Raw genomic sequence first — 13,371 nt, 5'->3', positions numbered from 1 at the left:
AAATGAAACAGAAAAACCTTCACATTTCTAAAACTTTTACCATTGATATACATTGGAGTTCAGCAATTTTTGAGTTCTTAACATTTTAAAAGTTAGTGTAAGAAGTTACCTTTAACGCTGAAGATAATTACGGACTTATAGCTTTAAATTTGAAATATGGCCATTTAATTTTAATCGAATAACGAACTTTCTACGAATAACGAAATCACAGGCATATTCATACAAAAAGAATATTTCACTTATTTTGACAAATTATTATCTCTGTAAAGCAATGGGCTTTTACGCTTTTTAATTTAAATAGAATGCAGAAAGCATGTTTTTTTTATATTTCGTAAAGTTTATTTTCATTAATGTGTTTTATGATGAGAAAGAAAATTTCAAATCTTGTGAAAAACTACTTTGTTTATTTTTTTCCCCATTTTTTAATCTCATTCTAACCGTGTTCTTGCAGTTTTTTTTTCCTTCATTTTTTAATCACATTCTAACCATATTCTCGCTCTCTTTTTGCAGAGACTGTCCGCGGCTGCCGTATTTCTAGCATCTAAAGCAGAAAGTCAGCAAAGGAGACTGGAGCACGTGGTTAAGTTGTCCCATTGTTTAATTAATGGACATACGGCAACGTTAGATGTTCGCTCCACAGTAAGTACGATTGACTTACATTTTATTAATTGTTGTTTTTACTTTAGAATAATAGTATTAGAGTTAACTTAATCTTCATTAATCAGCAGTTTTTTTAAAGTTTGCTTCATTATTTGGTATTTTTTTTAAATCCAGCTGAAACTGTATTCTTGTTTATTGATTTATGATTGTACTTGTTTGTTTAATGTTTGACGATTTTATACTATCTAAATGCGTATGGTTAAGCAACTTTATTATTTTAACTTTGAATACATAATTTTACATTGTAGGGAGAGTATCCAAGTTTTTTCCTCTTTTTCAACCATTTCTCTTTCCGTTTACGCGCTTTTTTTCTATTACATTGACAATCTAAAAAATTTAATTTTGATGGAGTTTTGATGACCTAAATTCTAATTACTGTAAGTTTAAGATAAATCAAATTTGTTTATATAAAGAATTTAACGTATTTTTCTTATTAGAAGGTTTCCTTTTTATAAACTCTAGTAGTTATTGATAAAATTATTTTTACCTTAATTTTTTTTTAAATAAAGACTAACAAATTCACCGTAATATTTCAGTACTATAGTGAATAGAATTGTTTAAATTTATATATATTTATGAATTGATGAACAATTTAAACTGGACGGTTACCTTTATATGCTTAATTTATATGTTTTAATTTTTTTTATTCATTATCTATTTATTTATTTTTAGGGAACAGTTAGTCGATATTTGGTTACAGTACCAAAATTAAATAACTTTGATGTAACTGTTTTGAAATAATAATAATTTACAATAATATTTTACTTTATTTTGTGAGTTATACATATATATATAAAAATTTAATTTCAATAGTTGTTTTCTAAGCTTCTAATGATTTTTTTTTCATCCAGGCTTATCAGAAAAAGGAGCATGAATTAATTGCACTTGAACAAGCTTTGCTTTTGACTTTAGGTAATTTTAGCATATATTTTTTTTTCTATTTATAATTATTTATATGGCAGATTTAAATGTTTTGGTAAAGAGTAAAGCCGTAATCCAACTCCAGGACATTCTAAATTATGAAAGCAACAATTAAATTTCTTGCACGCGTGGGCACTCGTTTTTTTCCGTCACAGTTTTTACACCAACAGGCCGAAAACCTGAATTCACGGAATGAATTTGCAACACTATCTTCATAAATACGAATTTGTCTGCTACTTAACGCAGGCAGATTGTTATTGTAAAAGTCCTAGTCCTTTAAATTTTATCCTTGAAAAAATTATGAATGAATTTAAATTAATGTTTTATCAATTTCATACAAAGATTCTAAAAAATGGAATAAATTAAACTGTAATCAAGCAAAAGAATTTTTTTTTAACTTTCTGTTCTTTGTGGCGTTCTATCAGTGACGACGTTCTGTTTTGTTGGACAGGAAAACGGATTTTAAAAAGAGAAAAAAAAGGACAATCTTTTGAAAAACAATAAAGGCCCATGTCGAACTTAAATATTCCCATCGATTTATTGACTGTTTATTTATTTGTATTTCACTCAGTGTTTATTGATTGTTTATAATTTTGAATAGTTTTGTTTGTCTACAATATAGTATCAGACAAAATTGAGATACTTTTTTTTTATTCCAGGATTTGATTTGAACGTTGACCATCTTCATCCCTATGTGGAACGGATTTGCAAAATGGTTAATGGTGAGTATTTTATTGCATTAATAAAGCTTTAACTTTAGTTTTGATTCTGAAGCGTTCTTAATAAATTTAACTGATTTAACGTGAATTGTCAAAAATGAAGAATAATTGTTTATTCTGTTTATAAATACAGGCAAAATCAGTTTAACTAGTTATGTCTTATGATACTAAATTGAATTTTCTTGCAAATTCTTCAAGTTTATAGCTTTTAGAGCTAAAGTTTAAATTTGTGTTTATTTTTTTTACTGTGTATTTACACACTAAATTAAAGAAATTTGATAAAAGCCAAAAATTCAAAGAATCTTTGAATTTAAGAAAAACTTCTTTTGTAATGTTTTAACCTATATTTTTACTATTATTTGGAGGGCAAAAAATTGAAATAATTTTTATGATTGTTAAACCAATATTTATTTAACATTTTCAAAAACACAATTTTTACTAGTTAAATAAATTATGATTCCTTTTCTAACTTTAAAGGTCTAATTCTAAAACAAAAATATATAAAATATATGTATACTTTTGTTTTTAATTTTCTAAGAAATTTTGCTCAAATTTATTAAAAAATTCTTTTTTAGCGTTTTTCTCGTTTTTTAAACAATTTACATAAGTGAAATGTGCCTTTGTGTAAAGTTGTAATTTTATCTTGCTTTAAAAAGATTATTTTATTTTAATTTTTTTTTCTACTTTTAATAATTTTTAATTTTTTTTTAGCCGGAAAAGATCTTACTCGAGTGTCAAACCTCATCGCTACAAACAGGTATGATATTTTATATTTCCCATGTATTTTACGTTATTTTTTTCTGTTTAACCTGATTTATAGAAATTTTGTTTCTATTGGGTTGGCAACTAAGGTCCCGTCTCTTTTTTCTCGAATGTTATTAAAAGTTTACTGTGAGAAAGAGCATTTCAATTTCTTCCCTTGTCGTTCGGCAAGAATTTTCGTCTAAAAGTTTAATCCCCTCAATTTTCAACGAAATGTTCAGAACGAGGTACGTCTTTCAGTTCAAAGTTGACATTTTTAAATTTTCCATACGACTTCTTCAGCTACGGCATTCTCTCCATGCACAGCACATATATTACGAGCAGCTTGTGCCGTCTCAGAACCTAGTTTAAAGACAAAAGAAAGAAAGAAAAAAAGGGTCGACAATACTAGTTTGTCAGAACTTGGATGTTCCATTTCAATATTTTGAAAATAATCACAAATTAACTCGAAAAAAAAATTTCAATAGAACAAATCCTCTTTTGAAGGAACTAAAACGTGCCACATACACATGCAGAAAGCAAAAAATTTTAAAATAAATGGTGGGAACTTGTTGCCAATCACATAATTTATAAATTTTTATTTTTAGAAACTACTATTTACTAATCTCTTATCTTTACTATTTACTGATATTTTATCTTTTTAATTTAGCTTGCATCTTACCAATATGTGCCTCAAGTACAAGCCTAGAGTAGTTGCTTGCTTTTGTTTTCATTTGGCCTGCAAGTGGACTAATTGGGAGGTAAGATTTAAATGAGATGTTATTGACATCGACTCTAATTTATAATTTGATTTAATTATTTTCAGGAATTAATTCTTTATTGTATGAAAATAATGTATGCCTTAATTTTAAAAAATTAATGGTTGTTTTAAAAAAAAATTTAATACAAGCAGGAATTAATTTTTTTAGATTTTTGTTTTTTTTATATTAATCTCAGTTTCTTAAGCCAGTACCTTTCTTTTCAAATTTTTATTTCAAAAAAATATTTCTTTTAATTTTCATAACACTGTGTAATGGAGATTGAAATATATTAAGATAGTAAATGTAGGCTGTTTTCAATAATGTAGTAATTTTTTACTCTTTTAATTTATCCTTTTTTTTGTATAAAATAATTTTCTTTTACAATAATTAGTAATTTTTATTTAGCATTTTAAAATATGAAATTTTTTTTGTGCGACTTTAAATTATTTTTTTAATTTAAATTCTCTTTATCAAGAACTTTCAACGGTAATTTAAAACTGTATAAGAATATTTTACTTAGCACTCCGATATGTTATTATCGTTAAAAAGGGTGCTTCAATTTTTTTAAGTCCAAGATTCCGTCTCTTTAAGATGGTTTTAGAAGAATACATGAAATTTATTGCAGAAAAGTGCATTGAATTACTCAAACTTGACAGTTCTTAAAAACAGTTGGAGCACATAAAACTTTTAAAGCATACTGTGTACGCTTATTGTAAATTAAAAATTTATATCCAATAATGCATTTACTAATATATTTAATTTCAGATATATTTTTTGAATGAAAAAAAAAGTTTTAGGGGAGGAATAATAGTTCAGTTTCAATTGAAATCCCAAAACTCATATTTTTTCAGATTGTTTTCATGTAACACGATTTCATGATAAATTGCATAAACTCAAATAATATCTCTAAACATTTGTACTTCACGTTCAGAACACTTATGTGTAATTAGAAAATATTTCATTTGCTTTTTAACTAAATTTCAAAATTGATTTCTAATTAATAAAATTAACAATTTAGTTTAATCTCAGCTAGTGTAGATTACTCCCAATTTTCTTTACTGTTAAAAGTAGTTCAGATAAAACTATACTATTTAGTTTTGAATATTTAAGTACTGAAAGATTAAAACTTTTGCTAAATTTAATTCAATAATGTGCGTGTATATATGACAACACAATAAGAAGATATAAAAAAAAGGAACACAGATATTAACTACAAAAATTAAGAAAAAATAATAAGTCTTATTTCCTGTGCATAAGCTGCAAGTACATAGAACCTATGAAATAAGTTAAAAATACAAAGAAAGCAAGAAAGATGTATTTTTAAAGAAAGAAAAATAATTGCTAAATAAATTATTTAAAAAAAAAAACTAATTTTTAAATTAAGACTCGAAAATACAAAATAAGGAAAGTATATAATCTCATTCTCCTCTTACAGCATTATATCTTTTTCTTTTTTTTTTCTCCGGCTTTTTAATTTTTTTAAAATTCTTAAAACTTTTTTAAAGCAATTTATTTAGCAATAATTTTTCTTCCATCTTTCTCTCTATACACATAATGTTCAAAAATATGTATGGTATATTAAATTGCATTCATTCTCTGCTTTAATTTTACAGATTGAACCTTGTTCAAAAGGAAAGGACTGGTTTCTTTATATTGATCCGAGTGTGTCTTATAAAACTTTGGAAGGTACGCATCTTTTCTTCTTTTTTTTTATTCTCATTACTTTTAAGATAAAGTTTTTATTCCAATAAATTACAAGGAGGGATTTTGTGTAGCGTAACTTTTTAAAAATTAAAATTTCCGAATCTTATTTTGAGTCGTTATAAATTTTCTCTAATAGACGAATTAATAAAATATAATGTAAAAATATTTCAACTAGTTCTCTTCCATCTTTTTGTTTGCAGTCGAAACTGTTCTTGCATAATAGTTTTTCTTTCTTTCTTTTTCTAAGAAAATTTAATATTTTTATGAAATAAGTGAACCGGTTTAGTGTTTTAATTCTTGACAATTCCATTTTAAGTGAAAAATAAACCCTCAGTAAAGATATATTTTTAATATAATATGCTTTCAACAACAGATATTGTTGTGTTAAAAATGGTTATACTTTTTGTCTAGCAAACAATAAATTTGTTCCATTTTTTATTAAGTTTTATTTGTCGCTACATTTTGAATACGGTTTATGAGGGTCTTTTAATTTTAAACGAATCTCCGCTCTCAAACTCTCTTAATTGCTTCTTATTCGTCATTGTTTTTTCCCCTTTTAAGCATCAATATCTTCCACAAAAACACAGGATATTTAGTTTTCAAACTATACCATTATTGTAGCTTAATGTTAGAACATTTTATGAACATGTTAAGCATAACAAAATGGACGATTACTTGGATTTAAAAAATAAACGTCTGAACTTGGAAGGAAAAAAAAAACGTTTAACTTGAAGTTTACAGATTATGTGACTCAATAATATTGAATAAATGAGAATTAATTGTAATCGTCAACATTATAACAATTCAAATAGGGGATGGTTTTCATTGCTCGTTATTAAGTTTTTTCACTTTGAAAAATTTTGTTATAAAAGTTAAGATTTATATCTGGCAAACACACACATATTCTCTCGCTCTTGTTTTTTTTTCTTTTTTTTTCTCTCGTTACTTTGATTGAAATTAACTAGAGCTCATAAAATAAAGAAATAAAAATCTCATAAGGGAAAAATAAACAATTGAAGTCACAATTAAAAGCAAAAAATTTGATAAAAAGCTTTTAAACTAACAAATTGTAATTTTGAAACAAAATTTACGTTAAAATTACACATAAAAATACTCTTCCAGCTCGTCTAATTTAAACTCCGTAGTAACATTTCAGCCGGCTACAGATCAATCCCGCATGTTATTTTTTCCTACAAGTTAAACATTTAATAGTTCTTGAAGTAATTTATCGATTGTTAATTTTTTTTTATTTCATTGTGAATTTGAATACTCACCCGCGTAATTTCAAGTTTCGAAATTCTATAGTTTTTGCGCAACAAAGCAAAATATAATGTTAAATTGAATGCCCAATAAATCAATTTTTAATATTTTGCTACTCAGAAATTTGAGGATCCACTTTTTTTAAATTTTTAAAATTTCTGAAAAATTAAAATCCGGACTACATAATGATGAATTAGGAGTCATGTCCAGAAATACGTAAGAGTCAGACATTCTGAAATTTCTAGAAATAAGTATTTATTGAATGTGTTCAAAAAAAAGAGTTAACAAAAATATCGACATGTTTGATATATTGTTTGAAATGATTTTCTCAATCGATTAAGATTTATAGATATTTCAATGGTTTTTATTTTTTTTACAGGTCTTATTCATGAATTCCTCGATGTCGTCGAAATAAGTCCTCACAAATTAAAGCAGCGATTTGTTCAAAAGGTAAATTTGCTTTTTATTTATAAGTACAATGCTACGTTATTTTAAAATTTTTAAATTTTCCTGTAGGCTTGTGTTAAGGGTTTTCTCACAGAGTGATATTTATGTTATCAATATTTTATTTATAAGACTTTGCTATTTTACTAAACTTGCATTTCGTTATGCTAAATGTAAATTATTCTATTATAATATAAAAAGAAATAGAATCTTCGTAACTTTAAAGTTTAAAAGAAACAAATTTTTTAATTACATTCGAACTGTCTACACAAAAACTGTAATTTCTATATTGGATATTCAATACAATATTATAATAATTTAAATAACTTCAATATAATAATTTAAATTTAATATAAAATAATTTTTCAAACTATAATAAATCAAGCTTAGTTATTACTCTTTCTCTCTATCTTTCAAGTTGCTTTTGACATAAACTAAAGCACGAAAATAAGCGCCTATGAAATAAAGATCTTGAGAGAGGGATCAATAAATTTTCTGACAATAAATAAATAGTCATAAAGCAAAAAAGTAATAAAATTTCGGGAAAAAGCACTTGCCTTTGCAACATAGTTTTCAACAACTTTGCAACAACTTCTGAATAAATTCGTACAACAAAAATATCTATGTTAAGTGCATGGACAAAAAATCCAATTCGAATATTTGAAAAATAGTTATATTTTTTAATTTGTATTCGTTCTATTATTTTATTTTTTTAAAGTGTCATAATCACTGTTTGAAAATATTCCTCAACTTTACGCTTTTTCAGACATAATATTATACAAAACTTATGTAAACCAACTACATTTTCATACTTGAGATGCTTAATGTATTTTTTTCCCCTGATTTTCGTATAAAAATTTTAAAAACTATTTACATATCAATTTTAAGCATATGCTTTTTTTTATTATTATAATCTAAGTATAGTTTAAAAAAATTTTACATATGAATTTTAACAATGACTGGTAATTTTTTAGGAACCCCATATATTCCAAATTTAACGTACTTATTTCAAGAGATTTAAACTAAAATTACGTGTCTAGGAATTTACTTTTAAAACACCAAAATTCAGTCTAGTTTTTACTTTTTCATGTAATGACACATTTATATGCCATCTATCTTTTACTAAATATTACATTCTTTTCTTTGTGATAATTTAAACCCTTTGTGCTTTTTCAAATATTTATATGCTTATGATTTATCTTAGGTTCACAGAATGCCTGAAAGAAAAATTGAGGAATCTTCCAAAATCAAAGTAGAACCTGATGTTTCGATTAAGACTGAATGTAAACAGAATGGTGCCTCATTATTCGGAAAGGTGAAAGCTGAAACGTCATCGGAAACAAAATCCATTTCAACTGTCCAATCGGAAACAAGTCCTCTCAAATTAAACCAGCATTTCATTCAAAAGGTAAATTTGCTTTTTATTTATAAGTACAATTCCTTGTTATTTTATTAGATTTGTATTTTTTTTTTAAATTATGCTAATGTAAAGGATTTTACTGCAGGATATTATGGAAGGAAATAGTCTTTGTAACTTCCAAGTTTAAAGGGAACAAATTTTTTAACCATATTCAAACCAGCTACTCAAAAATTATAATCCATTTACCGGATAAACAAAGCAATATTATAATTTACTTAAATATTATTTAAAATAATTTTTCAAGCCATAATAAAAAAATGCACACTTAAAATTGAAAATTTTGCTATTAGATTCAGTCGAATTTACATTTTATTCACATTTCGATTAAAAAAGTGAAACAATATTGTTACTTATTTATTACTCTCTCTCTCTGTCTGTCCTTTTAAGTTGCTTTCGACATAAACTAAAGCAAGAAAATAAACGCTTATAAAATGAAGATCTTGAGAGAGAGAGACATAAATTTTCTGTCAAAAACACTAAAATAGTCATTAGTTGAGCAAAAAAAGAAATAAAAATTCAGAAAAGAGCACGAATTTCAACAGCTATTGAATTAATTTGTACTTCAAAAAAAAATCATTTTAGGTGCAAAAAGAAAAAAACTTAAAAATGATTGATATTTTTAAAAAAAAAATCATTAGTTCTATTTTTCATCAACTCCAAATTTAACGTACCATTATTACAGGAGATTTAGGCTATAAAATAATGTCCAAGGATTTAATTTTTCCTTTTAAAATACCAAACTTCGCCTAGTTTTTTCCTTTTTCATTCAATGACGCATTTATAAACAAACTTTTATTAAATTTTTCACTCTGTTCTTTGTATTAATTTGAACCATTTTTGCTTTTTTCTCAACCATTTATATGTATATCTTTTATTTTAGGTTAACCAAATGCCTGAAATTAAAATTGAGGAACCTCCCAAAATCAAAGTAGAACCTGGTGTTTCGATTAAGACTGAATTCAAAGAGAATGGTGCCTCATTATTAGGAGAGATGAAATCTGAAATGCCATCACCAACAGAATCCATTTCGACAGATTCTAAAATATTGGTGAAGATTGAAACTAAACATTCTATATCTTTGAAAACATACATCGAAAGAAGAAAGAAAGAAAATGAGCTGAGCAAAGTGCCTTTTTCACCATATGTTCGTAATGGCACTGTGATCAAGTCAGAAAATCTAAAAGATCGCCCTATGGAACTGCCGTTACCTCCATGGCATAGAAATTTAAAAAAACACATTACTGTGAATAGTCTAAAAGTACCAAAGAAAGAAGTTGCAAAGGATATTTTCCACTCTAAAGTCACCACCACAGCTGTTAAAAGGTTAAGTTCTGATGACAGCGATAAGCCTTTCACGAAACTCCCAAAACTAGATCATTCAGCGATGATCTAACAGCTATTATATGAGTGCTTGTCAAAGTGCCTTCTACACAGAATTAAAAACAGAATCTGTCATTGTACGTAAATGTAAAAACATTTTAAATTTGTCTGTTGACCTATAGAGATATTCCCTTGGTATGATTGTATAGTCGATATGAATGTGATATTTTACTATAGAATATTTTATTTTTTATTACTTTATATATGTTTTTTGTTTTATATTTTATGTTTTGTATGAGTAATGTGCATGCATCATTTTTGTGATTGGTATTAAATTTTCATTATTGTTTTAGATTTTAATGAATTCTCTAGTAGAATTGTATGATTTACTACAACAGAAAAAAAGTAATAAATCGATTTTTTTTAATAAAACTGAATGTAAAAAAATATTTTTTTCTTTTTAAATCAGTTAGGTTTTTCCAACGTACCTTGGGACTTATTACTAAGTCTTTATAAAACTAAAAGATGGTAAAAATTTCAATTTAAACACCTTAACACTTTTCTAAAACCAGATTTCAAATCAATACAAGATTAAATTAAAATTGTTGAAAAAAGCAATCTGCAATATTTTTCTGGTGGAAACTAATTTATGGTGTCTATACTGATGAATCAATTTGTATCACTCATTTTTATCAATAAATTTAATTACAATTTGGAAACACTTGTTTCAGTTGATGAAAGGAATGTGCCTTTGTATGATTTTCTAGATGAAGTGAGTTCTGTATTAAAATATTTTTTTATAGTGCACATTATCATTCCTTATCATGCATTATCAATACTATCCAATTATTGTACTTATAGCCATTCCACTAGTATTGATTTTTATTCCTTAATTTTGAAATGAATAATGAATATAAAAATCAAAAATTGTATTTCAACTGATGGAATGCGATTTCCTAAGGGAAATTAATTCTTTGCACAAAAGCATCCCAGTTTATAGAAATGATTTAAAATACCTAACATTGAACAATAAAATGAGTGTTATTGACGAATGATTTATCTTAATCTTATTAAACTCTATAAATAAGTATAATGTTGTTGTCTATTGTTTATCTTAAAAAAACTGTTTATATTTTTAATAAATTGTTTCATTTAATTTTTACTTAGTACTCGTTTATTTCTATCGACATTTTAACATTATTTTTAACATTTGGCTATTGTCTAATACACTTAAAAAATAGAAACACATGTAAAATAGGAATTTTCTCTTAAAAATCTTGAATTCAGGACTAAAAGCATATGGAAGAATTTCGTTATTATATCTGATAATCTGTTTTTTTTTTTTTTTTAATTTCATTTTGACCTATATATATTTCTTTAAAGCATAACATATTTTTATTCTGAGTGCCCTTCAAAAATCTTTTCAAATTTTGATTTCGAAATTAATGTTTGCTTTTTTTTTTATTATATATTTCACACTATTTATAAATATTAGTTTTAGATTACTTCGTACACTCTAAAGAAAATTCAATTTTATTTTATTTTGTGTTTAATTTCAACAGTGTCTTAAATTGTTATATGATTTTCTTTGTAAACATGCAAAAATTTGAGGACAAATAAATGAAGTAAATAAAACATACTGAAAGTATAGGTTGAAATTCTGAGAAATTGCCTCCATTGTATGCACTTAAAATTTTTCTACACTTTATCATGTTTAGAAGTTTTGTGTATTATTTTTTTGAGACATAGATTTACTTAGAAACTTTTTTTTTTCAATATTCAGAAAGCAGCAATTCATTGTCATGCATATTTATGCTTTTCGATGATCTCATGTTGTTAGGAATACATTCGAAGTAAGAAAATTAATTTAGATAAAGTAATCGATATATTTGACCAAAGATACCCTAAAAGTCGAATTAAATTACATTAGGAAATCATAAATATTATGCATTATAAATCTTAACTATACACAATTATTTTTATTAAAATTACAGCTTATAGTTCTTCCTACAAAAATAAGTTCTAGAGGTTTTTTGGTCTTAGCGATGAAACTTTTAAAATTATGAATTTATTTATTAGATATTTATTTTTTTATGGAAAGATAAGAAAGACATTTATCTTTTGTCACTTCTAAATAGCTTCATCTTGCAAATAAATTTGTCATCATTTTAACATCTTTTTTTTAGCTCTGGTTGACTTGAATGATTCACCTGATAAAAATTTTTTTACCCAATCTTAAATTTTTATCTAAATCTCTCTAAAATCTCTAAAAAAAATTTTTAAGAAGTTATTAATCGATCTGGTATTATTTAACAATATTCTTGAGTTTCTTAACAAGTGAAATTGAAGCGTAAAGGAGAAAACTATTATGTTTAAGTGAATCAAATTATAGTTTTGTTTTAATATAGATGACGATTTATTTAATTTCTAAAATACTAGAGTTCTAAAAAATTTAATGCTTAAATTAAAATAAAATTGAACTACCTAGTTATTAGTTAATTATACAAATTTAAAAAAAAATATCTCTCTTACAAAAATAGCTAAACTGGTTTTAATTTGCTCTTCGAATATCTTTGGAATTTTTTCTAGTTGTGCATAAATTTTTTATTGTTTAAGTAGAATAATATTTAATTAAGAACACTGTAGAATCTTATGCTGGATGTGCATTTACTTTTTACTTACTCAGATATCACCTTTATATTTTTTTCTTTGTTAATATTTGAATCATGAAAAATTCTTTATCAGAACAAAATTATCTATATCATATTATTATTATTCGTATATTAAAAAGTATTGTGTATTTTCAAAATTATCTTATCTACCTGTCGGGCTAAGTCTAGCGCCACTCTTGACTAGTAACTAGTAGAATGCCATTTATCTGAAAAAGAAAATTAGTTCCATCCAGTTAATTTAAATCATGAAAGAAAACAAAAACAATTTCTAATATTTTAAAACCTGTCGCTATTATTGTAAATATCTTACTAATTCATATTCTTTTTACTTCTTTTTTTTAAGTTTCAATACTTCCAAGTTCCTACAGAGAAAAAGTATCAATATTTAAAATACTTTTGTTGGATTGTAAAAAAAAAAAAATTAAATTTTAGTTTTAAATAAAATTATTTTGAATTTCAGCTGTCTAATTATTTGAATTTGAGCTTGAAAAATTCAAGCACCTTAGACATCTATCTTATAAAAAAGTAAGTTCCCACAAATAATTTTTTTTTTTACTTAAGAATTCGGATAAGTGTCATATCAAGATGATTTAATTGAATTTATTAAAATTACAGAAGAACTATATATTTGAAACTTTCTTTTACAGTTTAGCAAAAGAAGCAATTACAGCCGATGGTGTAATCTTAAAAACTTCATGTTGATAAATGAAGATCTGTACTAGTGAAAAAATGTAAAGATATGCATTATT

At 25.2% G+C, this 13,371-nt stretch overlaps 1 protein-coding gene across 1 annotated transcript; it reads left to right on the top strand.

The window, feature by feature from the left end:
• The first annotated feature begins 476 nt into the window (after positions 1-476).
• On the top strand, positions 477-10,186 carry LOC147813201 (uncharacterized). Its single transcript, XM_087158888.1, has 9 exons — positions 477-639; positions 1,512-1,572; positions 2,241-2,303; positions 3,012-3,057; positions 3,712-3,802; positions 5,416-5,488; positions 7,146-7,216; positions 8,415-8,618; positions 9,511-10,186. Exons 3-9 carry the CDS (start codon positions 2,294-2,296, stop codon positions 10,021-10,023), a joined length of 1,008 nt encoding a protein of 335 aa, XP_087015014.1. The 5' UTR covers positions 477-639; positions 1,512-1,572; positions 2,241-2,293; the 3' UTR covers positions 10,024-10,186.
• The last annotated feature ends 3,185 nt before the right edge of the window (positions 10,187-13,371 follow it).

The sequence above is a fragment of the Parasteatoda tepidariorum genome, chromosome 3 (genome assembly GCF_982258835.1).
Source record: "Parasteatoda tepidariorum strain Cologne lab strain chromosome 3, Ptep-v5.0, whole genome shotgun sequence".
Lineage (NCBI taxonomy): Eukaryota > Metazoa > Arthropoda > Arachnida > Araneae > Theridiidae > Parasteatoda > Parasteatoda tepidariorum.
This window is presented reverse-complemented; position numbering and strand designations above follow the sequence as displayed.